The sequence below is a fragment of the Periplaneta americana genome, chromosome 12 (assembly GCF_040183065.1).
Source record: "Periplaneta americana isolate PAMFEO1 chromosome 12, P.americana_PAMFEO1_priV1, whole genome shotgun sequence".
Classification (NCBI taxonomy): Eukaryota; Metazoa; Arthropoda; class Insecta; order Blattodea; family Blattidae; genus Periplaneta; species Periplaneta americana.
Window position 1 is genome coordinate 152,160,802 of NC_091128.1, and position 17,127 is coordinate 152,177,928.

Sequence of the window (17,127 nt, forward strand, 5' to 3'; positions counted from 1 at the left end):
ATGACAGCTCATTATAAGTAGGTATTTGCAAGTCATATAGTTTGACTTTCTCAATAATAAGCATATTATTCACTTATAAAAAAAAACTAAACATTAATAGGTATGACTAGAAGATATTTAAGTTTATCTAAAAAATTACAGAGATGATACAGTTTGCAATGTGTAGTCAAGACCTGGATAGGTGGTAGCAGAACAGTGCAACATCACTGTGTGTGGTCAAGACTTTGTTGTGTGGCTATCAACCTACCCTTTTAATGGTCAGGGAGTTATATGGAACAGGAGAAAGTAAAAAGTAAATGTTAAAAAAAGAAAACAAGTCAAATATCGAAGTTTATAATCCACGATGGGTGTATAGTGAAAGCACTATTGGAAAATATTATCTTTGCCTTCATGTACATATCTTTGATAGAGTGGAATGAAAGTTTCCATGACTTGCTTAACACAAAACCAATCTCCTTGTGCATAATTGTAAAATGTACTTCAGTCTCACTATCTTCTCTGATTATTCATTCCATAAGACATCATATTCATCATCATACACAATCTCGCTCTTGCGCTTGTGGAATACCCTACCCAGTGACATCAGAGACTGTCGGAATTTAGTAGCGTTCAAAAGCAAGCTTATTAAGCATTTTCTTACTGCGTAGAGTAGGTATAAGTTTTACTTAATTAATAAAAAAAAAAATGTTTCTCTCTTCGTAACTTTTACAATAAACTGTCTAGCTTTTATTAATTAGTTAATCTTTTAGTACTTTGATTTTTATTGTATTTGTAAATTTAATATTAATTGTAATTATAATTGTAATTGTATTCTTAATATTATAGTTGTAATCCCCTGGTAGAGGGGAAGAGAAGACCTGATGGCCTTATCTCTACCAGGTTAAATAAATAAATAAATAAATGAAATAAATAAATAGATTTCTTGGCCAAGATGGTAACCTCGTCAAAGTTGATGTAGTGATCAATGTAATGTTATGCTCAGCCATAGCTCAGCTTTTGGGCTGTTATAGACAAATGTGTCTTTAGTGTTTCTTGATAGGTGCTCAATGGTATGCCTGATTTGACCAAGTCCACACCTGTGAAGTAACGGCTAGCGTGTCTATCTGCAAAACCAGGTGGCCGGGTTCAATTCCCGGTTGGGGCAAGTTACCTGGTTGAGGTTTTCCCTCAACCCAATATGAGCAAATGCTGAATAACTTTCGGTGCTGGACCCCGGACTCATTTCACCGGCATTATCACCTTCATCTCATTCAGATGCTAAATAACCTAAGCTGTTGATAAAGCATCGTAAAATAACCTGCTTAAAAAAAGATTTGACCAATATGCACATTTCTGCACTCGAAAGAAATGTTATAAATTTCCTGAATCATGAAAGCAGGACACACAGAATTAGAGAACTTTTATGAAAAAAAAATTCATATGTTTTTCTTTGGCCGCCCCATCAACTTAAGGTTACTATCTTGGCAAAGAAATTTGGTTATAGGGAACAAATTATCAGAGAAGGTACTGACAAGGAGAGGGCACGCTCTGTATATCACCGAATTAAATCAGATTTTGTGACATGAAAGTACAAGACACACTGTTTAAAGTCATACCTGGTATGGGTGGCCAATGACCCCTCGTTTTGGAAATATTGGCTATTGTTTGTGACATACTTCCGTTAGGTGCCTAATAGGGAAGCATTAGACTGTGTGACAGCGTAGCTCATGTGGTTGGATGCTGAGATGTCATCTAGGCAACCCGAGTTCGAATCCTAATGTTATATTTTATTTAACGACGCTCGCAACTGCAGAGGTTATATCAGCGTCGCCGGATGTGCCGGAATTTTGTCCCCCAGGAGTTCTTTTACATGCCAGTAAATCTACTGACATGAGCCTGTCGCATTTAAGCACACTTAAATGCCATCGACCTGGCCCGGGATCGAACCCGCAACCTTGGGCATAGAAGGCCAGCTCGAATCCTAATGCCTTCTAATTTTTTAAAGCTTGATATTATTACTATTATTATTATTACTATTATTATTATTACTATTATTATTATTATTATTATTATTATTATTATTATTATTATTATTATTTTAATTCACTTTCAGTTGTCAGTTCCTATATTCAAAGCCATGTTGAAATATGCGTGGTATGCATCAAAATTGATAAACGAACGAGAAGTGTTTGTGAATGTGAAGGATATCTGTTTCGCAGCAGAAGTGCGAAAAAATGTGTGTGACTGTGGACAACCTTCTTTCATTTGCTGTGCATGGTGCAGGAAATATGTATGTTTTGTGTGTTTTTATGACATCATAATGAATCGGGTACAAAATGAAATGGAATAGCTGCTACAGAAATAGAATAGACACCAGTGACACATCTTACCTTCCTACGTGAGCAGTATTTCCTTGTTTATCCTTTACAATACAATGTTAGTTAATTAATAATTTGTTTAAAACATGATGAAGCATTCAATACATTGAGAAATATGATACAGGTATGTAAATAGATAACTGTGATCACAATATTAATCATTATTAAAAGAAAATAATATAGAACCAGTTAAGATTCGAACTCAGGTTGCCTGGATAACAACTCAGCATCCAACCATCTGGGCTACGCTGTTACACAGTCTAATGCTTCCCTATTGAGCACCTAACGGAAGTATGTCACAAACAATAGCCAATATTTTCAAAACGAGGGGTCATTGGCCATCCATATCAGGTATGACTTTAAACAGTACGTCTTGTACTTTCATCTCACACAATCTTATTCCATTCGGTGATATACAGAGCATGTCCTCTCCTTGTGAGAGTAAATTGCACTCTATAGTTATGAACAGGGAGAATGGTTTCGAATTAAGCAAGTCATGGAAACCTTTACTCTACAATAACAAAGACAAGAAACGTGGAAATGTAAAAACAGTTTTTAGACCTTAACTTCACTTCTATTTTCTTATATAGTTTTTCTCTCTCTCACTCCATAAAATTCTCTGTGTATTAAAGCAGTTAATTAAATTGCTGCCACCCATCCAAGTCTTGACCACACACTGTGTTGCTGCTCCATTCTGCTGTCATCCAGGTCCTGACCATAGAACGTTTCTGCACTCATCTGCGGCTACCTACCCAAGCCTTGACCACACACTATTCTAATACACTTTCTTCAAGTTGGACTGCCTTGAAAACCCCAGTAAACTCTCCAGATGGTGACTTCTGTCCTAATAGTTCTGTCCCTTCCTTATCACCTGCATATGTTCATCCCTCATTACAGTTGCTATCTACTCCTAGAGAATAGCTCTTGGTGGCAAATAGATTCCCCTTTCTCAGTTTTCCCTGATGAAGGGGTTGATATGTAAACTTCGGGTGTTGGATATCTCTACATCTGTGAGATGATGCAAATAATCCAAAAAAAGATAGTACCATGTTGATCACTGTGGAAGTCTCAAATCGCAAATAAGAGTTAATATTTGAGGAGAAAAATTTCGCTCAGGCACCGGGGATCAAACCCGGATCCTTGGTTCTACATACCAAGCACTCTGCCCACTGAGCTATGCCGAATTCAATCCACAGCACCGGATCGAACCTTCCTCCTTCAGTGTTTCCCTTTGTGGCCTGACTCCAAGTTAGGCATATATGTTGACGTATATGTCTACTGCGTGTTCAGTTCAAAGTGTGTCATGGCTCGCTGTATGCCGTCATGTGGCTAGTCGATGAGCCTAGAGAATTCAGTCTTCCTACACTTCCGCAGAAGTGTATTACTTATATGCCAGAGAATTTGCCTAGCAAGTATGGCGTTCATTCAAAAGAGTACTTACCGATACGTATGGTAACGCCGGTAGTGACAAGAATGTGAACTGTTTCGAAACATGTACTGAGGTGAGTTTTTTTTTCTTACTGTCGGGATATGGGGAGACGATTACTTACGTATTTGTTGACAATAATTTCGACGGTCAACATGGACATGGAGCATTTGATTTGTGTTATGGAATGTTGCTGTACGCAACCGATGATAACAAATACCCTGCGTACGACTTGGCCGCGCAAAACAGTTAGAAAGAGATTATGGTAGCACACAGACCATACAGACCGTCATCTGTTGCTACAACGTTCAAGTTATATCGTACACGTTCTTAAGTTCAGATTGAACACCTTGATTAATAGGCAACTTCTCTGACACAAAAGCTGAAACTCGCTTCAAATCGCTGACTCATCAACAGTGACGTCATGACACACTTTGAAATGAACACTCAGTAGTGTCAATTGCCATTATACTAGGAGCGCACTCAGTTGAGTGACTTAATTGGCCGGGATTCCACAGTTATGATGCAGTGCTAGCTATGAGAATATTATGGATTTATTAATTTGTCCTACATAATAATCTCTGTAATGTTGACAATTAATATTTGAGGAGAAAAATTTTCGGCGTAGCTCAGTGGTCAGAGCGCTTGGTACATAGAACGAAGGACCCAGGTTCGATCCCCGGCGCTGGAGCGAAAAATTTTTCTCCTCAAATATTAGTTGTCAACATTACAGAGATTATTCTGTAGGACAAATTAATAAATCCATAATATGCAAATAAGAGTACTTACTTGAAACAACTCTGCATAAAAATGATTTAATGTGTAAGAAGAATACATGGAAGCATTAAAACAGATTTCATATCATAATTCTGAAATTGTATTATTTAATGTACAGAGTGAACAGTAAGTAATGTCATTAATTTCAGGGGTTATTCTTTGAGATATTTCAAAGAAAAGAATGCAATACAATTTCGCTTGTTTTTGCTTCTTTTCGAGATAAAAGTCCACACCTGTGGAGTAATGGTCAGCGTGTCTGGCCGCGAAACCAGGTGGCCCGGGTTCGAATCCCTGTCGGGGCAAGTTACTTGGTTGAGGTTTTTTCCGGGGTTTTCCCTCAACCCAATACGAGCAAATGCTGGGTAACTTTCGGTGCTGGACCCCGACTCATTTCACCGGCATTATCACCTTCATTTCATTCAGACGCTAAATAACCTGAGTGTTGATAAAGCGTCGTAAAATAACCCAATAAAATAAAAAAAAATCGAGATAAAAAGTGTTTTGTATGAAACATTTCATAGTTCGTTTTGGGAAAGCCAAATTTCCAATATGCTCAGTCAATTTAAGAGAGCAGTGTATTATGGTAATATGGTTGAAAGAATTTTAGTTTTGTCCTTCAAATGTGCAGAAATTTGATCTGAACAAATGTAATACCGGTATTTTAAAATTCCTTTTCAGAACGAAAAGTTACATTTGTTCAAATCAAATTTTTACACATATAAACAACAAAACTAAAATTCTTTCAATCATTTATTATACACTGCTTTCTTAAATTGACTGAACATATTAGGAATTCAGTCAATGGCTTTTCCAAAACACGCTATGAATGTTTCAAATAAAACAATTCTTGCCTAGAAAGGGAAGCAAAAACAAGCAAAATTGTATTAAACGTTTTTGTTTGAAATATCTCAAAGAATAACCCCTAAATTAATGACACACTGTATTTTGTCTTTCTTGATATGCTATACTGCTTGTTAGTAAAATTATAGTTCATACACTTTTAGAAGGCACATCAGTGAATTATCTTTGTATTTTCTCTCTCTCTCTCTCTCTCTCTCTCTCCTGCTAGCAGTGCTGGAAGAGTTTTGGCTGAACTCTTGTACTTTCTAAAAATGTGTGCCATATAATAGTAAAAAAAAGTCTTTAGAATAAAATAATTGAAACAGAAATGTATACTAAGGGATTTACGTAGAACATGCACGTTTGTATCTCCATAAAATTTTATTTGGAATACCATAGGGGAAAAAATGTCTTAAAATTAGTATTTTTGGAGTGTATGAATTTTGTAGAATTAGGAATATATCTGATAGAAAATTGATTTTGAAGTAAATGAACAGTCAATTTTGTGGATTCTCTATTTAAGTTTAGGTACCTAAAATATTATTTCACTTCTGGCTGGTGAAAGGTTGAAATGCGAAAGTATAACATTTTTTCTCGGAGAAGTTATAAAAGTTGTTTGAAATATCTATTAATTTCTACGAAAGAATTTCTAAAGATCTCAGTTTTATATTTTAGTTTATAGTTATTAATGTCATTGTTTACAAAAGTGTACCCAGTTTATGAACTTTTGTTTTTTTAAGTATATTTCAGCTACTCTACAGTTAGCAATTTAGTTGTGTTGCTATTGGTGCACATTTCTTTACTTCTTTGTATGTTGTGCATGCATAATTTGGCAGTGCTATAATAAATTATTTGTCCTTTTCAAAATTTAAAAATACTTTCAAATTATTTTCATGCAATTGCAACATTGCTTATTTATCATTGTGTTGCTGTGATTTGATAAAATAAAATAAAATAGAGAGAAAGAAAGAAGAAAATGTATGTAGTTTTAAGTACAAATTTTCTTACACATTTTGGATAGCATGAACATTTAATTTTCTGTGGAAAATAATTATCACATATGTTCATTTTAAATCCCGAGAAATATAATTAAAGTTGAATTTAGGTAATTTAAAAAATATATAAGATGCATTTAAATGTTCTGTGACAGTTTTCAACTAGTAAGTTTGCAATGACCAACTTATAGTCCCGTTGCTCTAATTTCTGGCAGCCAATCGCATTGCAGATCGGCTACATTTAAACGTGTGCGTCTTGTGATTTGCTGAGGAAGACGTTATTCAATTCTTAAGGCTCTATAAATACTTAATATAATCGTCCGCCATTTTGGCTCTTTCGTTGGCGTTCACAGAAAACACACGAAGACGTTATTTGCCACTCAATTATTTGCTGAATTACAGTGAGTTTGATTTATTATCACAGGAGCTACGACGTGATAATGTTTAACAGTGTGGAAAATAGATTCCTCGTATGGTAGCTCGGCAACGAAAGAACAAAAATGGCGAACGATACTACCTACCTAGACTTTATAGAGCCTTCACTTCCTAAGACATAAGCAAAGAGGAGGAGTCACGCCAGGAATAACAGCGTCGCGACTATAATTCAAGATGGCAGATGAACTGTTGAGAGTGATAGAAGTTGCTGTAATGAATTTTCATACATTTGAATTTATTGGAGAGGAAATTGTGAAGAATGATGGTCTGGAATCTAATAATAAGTTCTTTGAAGTCTTATTTTAGGAGAACTTGTTTTATGGGGCTTTGAAATAAAAAAGAAAATAATACAGAACATAATCTGGTGTTGGCCAAGATTTTCTTTCTTATGTCAAAATTGATACTATTTCGTTGTCAGCTCACATAAAATAAATAATTATTTACAATATATTATATATAGCATAATGATCATATTAACTTACAAGAGATGTACAAAAAGTGTAGTCACACAATGCTGTTAAAGAGAATGTATATGAAAATGTATGACAACGGTTTCTAGATATCTCTCGTATGAATTATCTTGTCCTTGCAGCAGTTATCACTGCTAAATAGTATATCAGAAGTGTACATGTAATCTCAGCACATGGATTAGCACAGAAGAGGCAAAATCATATTCCCAGAAAGAAAATGGAGAACATATTTAAAGTATTTGTACTACTTTTAAATTGTACTATGGAATCTTATTTTTTACAGGCTGAACTTGCACAACAACAAGCATGTGAAAAGTTTGAACAAATGTCGGACAAAGGCAAAGAGGGTAAGTTCAAGACATATTGGTGGGCCAGTTCAAAAGACAAACAAGTCAAAATTTAAAGTTTTGAGAAACTGCATTTTAAAGCTCCATATTGCTGTAAAAAAATCAATTAACACACTCTAATTTGAAACTTATAGTATGTATAGAACATCATTAACAGAATTTGGAGTAATTTCAGTGATCCATGGATTTTTCACAGCAATGTGAAGTTTTAAAATGTAGGTTTAGCAAAACTTTAAATTTTGAGTTATTTCCCTTTTGAACTGGCCCGTAGATATTCAGTTAGTTTAAAATGTATCTAATGCTGCTTCATATGAACTTCTATGTTATACATAGTGATGCACGAAATGTCATACCATTTCATTATCTCATTAAAATTGTAATATTGTAGCTTCAAGTTGGTCTGGGTAGAACAGTCGGTATAGTGCTGGTCTTCTGTGCTTGAGGTTGCAGGTTCTATCCTGGCCCAGGTCGATGGCATTTAAGTTTGTTAAATGCGACAGGCTCATGTCAGTAGATTTATTGGCATGTAAAAGAAATCCTGCGTAATAAAATTCCGACACACTGGCAACACTGATATAACCTCAGAAGTTGAGAGTGTCGTTAAATAAACCATAAAAATTGTAGCTTCAGTGTTTCTAACTGTGCTAGTGGATGCCGAAATTCGTGGAAAATCCGAAAGATAGCATCAAAATTCGGATGTAACCATAGCTGCGAACACAAGTTTTTTCAACAATAATTGATGGTCACACCATTTTAATTAGTACAATAAAAAGGATACATCAGCTTATTTATAACGTATTTGTGACCCGTGCAAAATTTCAGGCCATTTAAAGTAAAACTTTATTCAGTAGAGTATATTGGAGTCTCCCGTGCCGTGGTCTAAGGCATCCTGCCTAGGACTCGCGTTACGGAATGCGCGCTGGTTCGAGTCCTCATGGGGGAAGAAATTTTCTCATGAAATTTCGGCCAGTGTATGGGACTGGTGCCCACCCAGCATCGTGATGCACTTGAGAAGCTACGATAGGTAGCGAAATCTGGTTACGCAAACCAGCTAAAACGGCTGGTGCCTCATTGTGCTAACCACACGATACCTCCATTCTGGTTGGATGATCGTCCACCTCTCCTTCAGCAAGTGGGCGTGAGGCCAGCAGCTAGCTGGTCGGTCTTGGCCCTTTGTGGACTGTAGCTCCATGGATTATATAATATTGGAGTTTAAAATGCGCCGAAAATAAAAAAGTTGAGAAAACGACTTGATAAATAAAAACAGGCACATAATATTATGTATTCATCTTAAAACTGGCCAGCTCCATATGTTGGGGCTTAAGTGACATAGGAGTGAACAAACTAAAGATTAGGAAAGGTGAATCATTAAACTATTTTGTGGAAAAATTGACGATTTTTCACTATTTTCACTGATCCAATACCTTAAATGCATGTCTCATGAAAGTGTTGCACTGCATATAAAAAGAAACAGTGTACGTCCATAATGGTATTTTCTCTTAAAATAACTAGTATTGAATCATGTTGAATGATTTTTAAGACTATTTGCTGTTAATGTGGCATGTATAATTTACATTCACGGAGTCGGGGCAATTGTACTATATTCTGTGGGGAATTAATAAGGATAAAAATGCTGCTAGATAAATTAGATTATTATGGAATTAAAGGTGTTGCACACCAGTGGTTTCACTCATATCTCATAGATAGGAAACAGAAAGTTGAAATCAATACAACTACGAAATCTGCATCGACATGGGGAACTATTAATAATGGATTTCCTCAAGGATCAATATTAGGTTCCCTACTTTTTCTAGTGTTTATAAATGATGTAGGTCATCCCATATTATTTGCAGATGACACAAGTTTAGTAATTATAGTCAATAACTCCAACACATTCCAATCTTCAACAGAGGAAATTCTCTTCAAAATATGCAACTGGTTCTCAGTCAATAAATTAGTATTAAATTGTAACAAAACTAACATAATTCAATTTAAATCCTATCGAAATTAAACGTCGTAAATTTCTAGCACAATAATTAATAATAGATCCTTATTAGAAACAACAACCAAATTTCTTGGCTTAAAAATCGATAATGTGTTAAATTGGAAAAATCATATTAAAGAAATTACCCCCAAACTAAATTCAGCTTGTTTTGCTATTAGATCTATACAAAAGATAGTAAATATCAATACCTTAAAAACAATATACTTTGCATACTTCCACTCGGTAATGAGTTTTGGAATAATATTCTGGGGAAATTCCACAGATAGTAACAATATATTTCTATTACAAAAAAGAGTAATTAGAACAATAGTAGTAGGTGCCAAATCTAGGGAATCGTGTAGGACTATTTAAAAAAAACTACAAATAATGCCCATGGCTTGTCAGTATATCTTTTCATTAATAATCTTCCTCGTATGTAATCGTGAAAACTTTGTAACTAATTCAATAGTTCATAGCATAAATACACGTCAAAAAAATTACTTTCATACTCCACCGGAAAGTCTATCGTGCTATCAAAAAGGAGTGCGTTATATGGCAGTAAAAATTTTTAATAGCCTCCCTAAAAAAAGGTAAAGGTATCCCCGTAACATGCCATGAAGGCACTTGGGGGGCATGGAGGTAGAGCCCCATGCTTTCCATGACCTCGGCACTAGAATGAGGTGGTGTGGTCGGCACCACGCTCTGCCTTTTACCCCCGGGAAAGACCCGGTACTCAATTTTATAGGAGGCTGAGTGAACCTCGGGGCCATTCTGAAAGTTTGGCAATGAGAAAAAATCCTGTCACCACCTGGGATCGAACCCCGGACCTTCCAGTCCGTAGCCAGCTGCTCTACCAACTGAGCTACCAGGCCGCCAATAGCCTCCCTATTGATATAAAAAATGAAACTCAAAACATAAAATTATTTAGGACCAAATTAAAGAAGTACCTAATTTCTCACGCTTCTATTCTGTAGGTGAATTCATGACATTCAATAACACTTCATGAAATTGATACTAAAACTTTGTGTTGTACTAGTAGACTATATTGTAAATCTCGTTTGTATATATTTCATCTAGACTGTGACTGTAAATTAAGATTTTATAATAGTATTAAGTTTTTTGACTTGTTCCATATTCTAGCTGTAAGCATGTATGAATACAATGGAATGTTAATACAATACAATATGTTAAGAAATACTCACTCTTTCTTAAGAGACTTACCATTTGTTGTTTTTTTTTTTAGTTGGTTATGTAACAATGATCTGTCAACTACTAGGTTATTTAGCATCAGTCCATTTATTTCATTGGCAATAAGTATGCTATTAGAAACAATATTGGAGAGTTGCACTTTTGTGTTACTTTGATGTTAATTTCTATACGTTTGAAAGGAATTACTTTTGAATTAGTTGAAGATTGACAGTTCGGATGTTTCTTTCAGAGTTGATGGATTTCAAGACAAGAAGAGTGGGGGCATTCCGAAAGAATTTAGTTGATCTTGCTGAATTGGAATTGAAACATGCCAAGGTCAGTGATAAAGATATTTCTTCCAAATTAGGAAGATAATGGTTTTAAAATATGATTTTGAAAGTATATTTAATTTTTTGACGATAGTTTGAGACAAAGCCTTGAACTTTATCAAATCCTTTTTAATTTTTGATATATTAATTGTTTGCATAAAAAATTGAGTAAATCATATCCAAAAGTATTTTTTCTTCAATTTCTTATTGTGTTATATACAATAAAACTTAGTTCCTTACGATTGTGCTTTGAATGATTCATTTTCCAAATTTGGACAAGTTTCCATATTATACAAAATTCTGTGAGTCTCAAGAAATTGTATTAAAACAGTTATGCATTGTAAAACAGTAATTTGTGGTTTCCCTCCAATTTCCTAATCCTCTTTTACGATTTTCTGAGAAAACCCATTAGAGTTATGACCAGCGTATAATTGAAAGTAATTTCATTGACAAAATTTCTCTACCTGCTCTTCTCTTAATACAATAGGGATGTAGGTATTATATCTTATTTGTTTTTGTGTTCTATTAAGCTCCTCATCAAGAAAGTGACTCGGTGACTGACATTAATTCTCAGATTGAGCGGTAAGAGAGTACATATGGGCTACAGTAAAAAACCTCGCATTTTTTTTGTACTCTAATTTTTTCCCTACTTATACAAGGTGCTGAGGGGAGTACATTTTCAAAAATATACTATCGAAAATCAAACGGCTTTCGTATTATTGAGCGACAAATTTAGCATATTTTATAAAAACAAGCCTCTTTCAGCGCTCAGAACTCTGGAACCATTTACTGCAAAACATTGAACGAGAACTTATTTTGAAGCTGACATTTGGTAGGTTATGTTAAGAAGTAATCCTTTATATAGATTATTTTCACACGCCTAGACTTGAACGGCACAGTACCGCACGCACTGGCCGAGAGCTGAAGATAACCAAGCGTTGGGCGTCATTTTACTTCTGTGTTTATGAAAACCTGTGATAAAGCTAGCACAGCCATGACTGCTAGATGACACGTCACGTGTTTGTCTCCTGGCCTTGCTTGTCTCGGCTAGCTCCCGTCTCACAGTCAGCTGGTTAGTTTACGCCAGTACTATTTATTTTCTTTATTTGATATTTTCAATACTTTCTTATCAACATACCATCAGTAAAAAATATGTGTTTATTTGTACTTTCAATGTGGAATCTAACTATATATTTTTAAAATATTTTTTCGTTGCCAAAGGCGTCTTAATGAGGAAAAATCTAAATTTCTCCATTTCCATAAAAAGTAAGAAAATCTGTTTATATGTCAATATAAACTTTAATTTCTCAGCATCAAAATAAACCATGATTTTGATCATTGGGTGAAAGGGTTTCGGAGCCACAACAGTTTAAAGTTGCTAATTTTATGAAAATACGATAAATTTAAATATTATTAATTTAAACACTATGAAGTTCTGATGCCTCAAACTTTGCACAAAGCATTGTATCACAGTTCTCTACGTACAAAAAAAGTTTCATTGTATTTAGAAATTGTAAGGTCAATTTTCTCTATATTTCGGTCGATTTGAGATGGAATAGCCCATATGTACTGTATGTAATCCATAAAAGTTAATTTTAGACTTTTGTGACAATTTACAGTTATTGTACATGTTATTTGAATTGTAATACTGTAGAAGACTTATACGTGGTACAGTCATTAAGTTCTAATACTGAGCGCATAGTGGCGTTGTGGTGCACTATGTGCATAGGTAGCGCCATGGTATGATACCTTGTCAGTTAGTCTCTCGACCCAACAAGAGACAGTTGAGTGCATGCACTGTAAGCAGAACTACGGTCTTTGTTGTGACAGTGATTTGAATGCGCACGTCGGAACCCGAGATGTCACAGTTTGAGCAATGGGCAAACATCAAGTTCTGCCAGAAATTAGGCAAAACTGCTGCCGAAACGTTACAAATGATGCAGCAAGTTTACGGTGAGGACACAGTGAGTCGCAGTGTTGTGTTTAGGTGGCACCGACGTTTTTTGCAAGGAAGAGACAGTTTGGAAGATGATGTGCGTACTGGTCGGCCGCAAACAATTCGAACTGAACGCAAGATCCAAGAAGTTGCAACATTGGTGCGTGCTAACTACTCCCAATCGGTAGACGATATCGCAGCAACAGTAGAGGTCAGCCATGGTACTTGCTACAAAATTCTGTCTGATGACCTGAACATGTCTCGTGTTACCCAGCACAGTGTGCCACGAATCCTGTCCTTCCTGCCAACATCTTTCGACGGTGCTTCCAGCAGCTATACCAACGTTGGCAAACGTGCATAATGGCCAACGGAGACTATTTTGAGGGAGGATGTGGTTCTGTTTAAATGTATGCCGTGTTATGCGGCATCTTGTGATACATCCAGATTCTTGTGGAGCCTACCCTCCAGGCGTCAAGTCTTAGAACTTAATGACTGTACCACGTACATAAGGATATTAATATAGTGTTTGTTCCATATTCATGAACTATTCAGCTCCTTAACTTACTCATTTGAGATGAAAATGTTATTTCTGAACGTTGCAGGCACAAGTGCAGCTGTTCAAGAACTGTTTGGCAGCTCTGAAGGAAGAGTGACGGAGGATAGGTTTGTCCTCCATTCCACCAGCTGACATCTCTTCCTTTGTCCAGTAGCTGTCTGCTGGTGCAACTTTGTGATGGGACATTTATGGTGGCAGGTTGGAAGCTGCAGGAATAAGGGAAAAATGAATGAAGAGAATGCCTGGATTGGTAACCTTAAAATAGTTTTGTTTTCAAGTATCAGAAGTTATTAATATCTTGAGAATTTATCAGTTATTTCTTGTAATTGAAAGCATTTAGCCATTTGTTTCATCTTAGGAGGAATCATGTGAGGAGACCATTATTTCTTGTTAATCTTTTCACTGTATGCTGGATGTTGTCTGCATTTTGAGGATGTGTATATTGTGAAACATGGCAGTAAAAGGGTTAAGAACCGTGTTCCAAGCATCCTCTTCATTAAATGGAGGAATATAATGCTTGAAAAATATACACAAATACTTAAAAGCAATGGGTAATGTTGTGTTTTCTCTGTTCCCATATTTCGTACAGAAAATTAATGTATCAGGGTTTGGTGGATGTAGTTTCTTGTTGGTGTTTGAACTGGCAGAATAAGCACACTCTCTTGAGTACACTAGCCAGTACAGTCACATCCACTCATTTGAAGGAAGTTGCTGTGTTATGTAATAAAACCCATGGAGTTTTTGTATATGTATGTTCCTCTTCAAATATTCTTGTGCTCTGAAAGCGTAAAGTATCATTTAAGGACTTTTTTTTAAGAACACCAGAATATCTTCAGTCTCTAATGGTACCAACTGAAATGAAGAGATTTCTCGTTCTTTGTATTCCAGCCCATTTACTACCATGCAGCGCTTTGTGGATGTGGAATGGCCTACCACATGATCACTTCTAAAGTGATGGCTGAATCATATAATTATGTACAATTGAAGAAATAGGTAATAAATCTAAAAAAAAGTTCACATTAAGTCTTTGTGCAATTACATACGTAATCTTTAAAGGCACCTCACATGTAATGTTGACCAGCAGGTGAAGTCATTGTGTGTTTTGTTACCGATAAACATTACTGTGTGTGTTATTATATAGTTTCTCCATGACTGTAATATCTGCAATAACTGAGGCATTGTTTTGTTGTATTCTTTGAGAGTGCAGAAGTTTGCTGCACCAGAGTTCATACCTCGATGGCTTCAGTTGCACTGAAGGGGTACAGTATATTTTTTGTGTACTTCATGTTCCTGCATGTAAACATTTACGGTTTGGTCAAACCTAGTACTATTTTTATTGCACTCTTCCTACAATAAGTTTACGCATTACGTAGTTTCTCCTTTAGCATTGTAGCTTTATAAACACTCATATATGCATCGTCATGGGTAAAAGAATTATAAGAAATAATATATTTGTACAGGAAAATATTATTGTTAAAATTAATATAATTTTTTTTTTATTTAAAGAATGACTGTTGAGTTGATACATAGAACTTGAAGATGTTAATTTTCTTAAACTGATACTTGTATCAGGTTTTGTAATGAATGGGATATAGAACTACGTTATAGTGTGTCTGATATAAAATTTTGCATGTGTATTATGCATTTTTATAAGCATATTATTCCTGTCCATTTGGAACATAAAGCTAGTGAGAGTTCAGAGAAATGTTTAGTGTACTATTTTTGACAAGGAGTAGATGCAGGAGTTGTAATTATGTTAAAAATATTGAAATGATAATTCAATAAGTCGTTACAAAGTGTACATATGACATGTTTGTTGATGGACTAATGTACAACATCTTCCAACTTTAGAATTGCTAGGAAGTTCTTTTTTACTCCATTGTAAACTCAAGATGTAGCTTTTAAAGGTGTAGCCAGTTCTCATCCTGTTGAGTGTCGGAAAATATAAGTTTCATAGTTATAGTTAACAATAAAAGAAAAAAGTAAAATATATATACTCTCACTGGAAATCAGATTCCATATGGACTTTATGACAAATAATAATTTAGAAAATGAATATGTTTTTACGATTCTTTGAACCCTGTATATGAATTGTACTTGAAACGGGTCAGCCGGAATAGCACTGGAGTTTTTTATCATTCTCAGTCAGCCTCTTTAATCATGTTTCAACTCTAAATTATATATTAAAATAAAAATACCAAAGTGAAATAAATATTGCAATTGTCATTTGGTTGGAAATGCGTGTTCACACACAAGCTTACCTTCTTTCCTACATTCATCTATAAGCAATTCACCGAATCTTTTTGGCAGTTGCCTGGGGTGCCCCACGAGCATAGGGACCCCATGAAAATCTGTGCACAGACCATAATTTAATACTGATTTTCCTATAATTCACTTAAACATTAAAATCTCGCTCTAACTCGCTAGAAGGAGAAAAATTACGACTCGTAATGGAGAATTGGCATGTCTGCATTCACGAGAGAAATGTTGCTGTTTTTATTGTTTGCAATGTTATGGAAGCAGAATATTATAACAGATTCATGAGAGGCAATTAACGCCTGGGTGCAAGAATAATTGCTGGCAGTGTACATCTGCATTATCGAAAGTAGAGCTTCCACTATTTGTGTTCCAAGAATTCATTTGTATGGTGAAGGGTTAGAGAAAGTGTAAGAAAGTGAAGTGAGGAAAAGAAACTGTTGACTTATTACGTGTTAGTGAAATTCGTAAATAATCCTTTGAGCAGAAATGAGACGTAAACAGCGTATTCCGAATCTCACCGGACCGGTGGACAAAAATGACGTCACGTTGCAGTGAAATAGGAACAAAACTGCTGGAAGGATCGATGGCTGTCATGGCGACTGTATAAGTTGTTGTCTGTGCTACGCTAGCAGAATTTTGCGAAATTTCCGTACTGCCATCACGTTCAAAGAAAAGAGAGGATAAACAATTTATTTCTTGAACCGGTAGTAATAACTGGTCTGTTGACATGTTCACTCATAAGCCATTAACATATTATATATATTATTTTAATGTACCGAAGTACATATGATATTTCCATGCAGATATTCTACGTCATCATACAATGAAAGAGTAATGGAACGGAGAGAATTTTCCTCCGTTCCATTACTCTTTCATCGCATTAACATATTGTTTTTACGTTGTGCTCAATACAAACAATACAGTAGAACCAAAGCAGAACACACCGCCATGACACAACAGTGCACGATGTCATTCGTTTGCTAATTCCCGCCCTATACAAGAACCAATCAGATTCACTGATGGCGACTGCCACCAACTCTGTAAGCTGATGGCACCGGTGCGACACCGGTGGAGCGTCAGTGACTCCATCGCATCGGTGAAATTCGCAACACCGTGATGCCATCAGATTGCTCAGCGCTGAGATTCGAAATACGCTGAATGTTTTGAGTGAAGTGCAGAAGTGAACACAAGACAAGATGCAGAAGGATTGAGCGAGAAAATGGAGAAC

The 17,127-nt window shown here is 35.6% G+C and overlaps 1 protein-coding gene across 2 annotated transcripts in view; it reads left to right on the top strand.

Moving 5' to 3' along the window:
* Snx6 (sorting nexin 6) overlaps positions 1-15,852 on the top strand; it is a 54,317-nt gene extending 38,465 nt beyond the window's left edge. For both annotated transcript variants that reach the window (XM_069842311.1, XM_069842312.1), the window contains 3 exons: positions 7,584-7,647; positions 11,070-11,155; positions 13,687-15,852. In XM_069842311.1, coding sequence (XP_069698412.1) covers positions 7,584-7,647; positions 11,070-11,155; positions 13,687-13,737 — 201 coding nt within the window. In that variant the 3' untranslated portion in view covers positions 13,738-15,852. The remainder of the gene's footprint in view (positions 1-7,583; positions 7,648-11,069; positions 11,156-13,686) is intronic.
* The last annotated feature ends 1,275 nt before the right edge of the window (positions 15,853-17,127 follow it).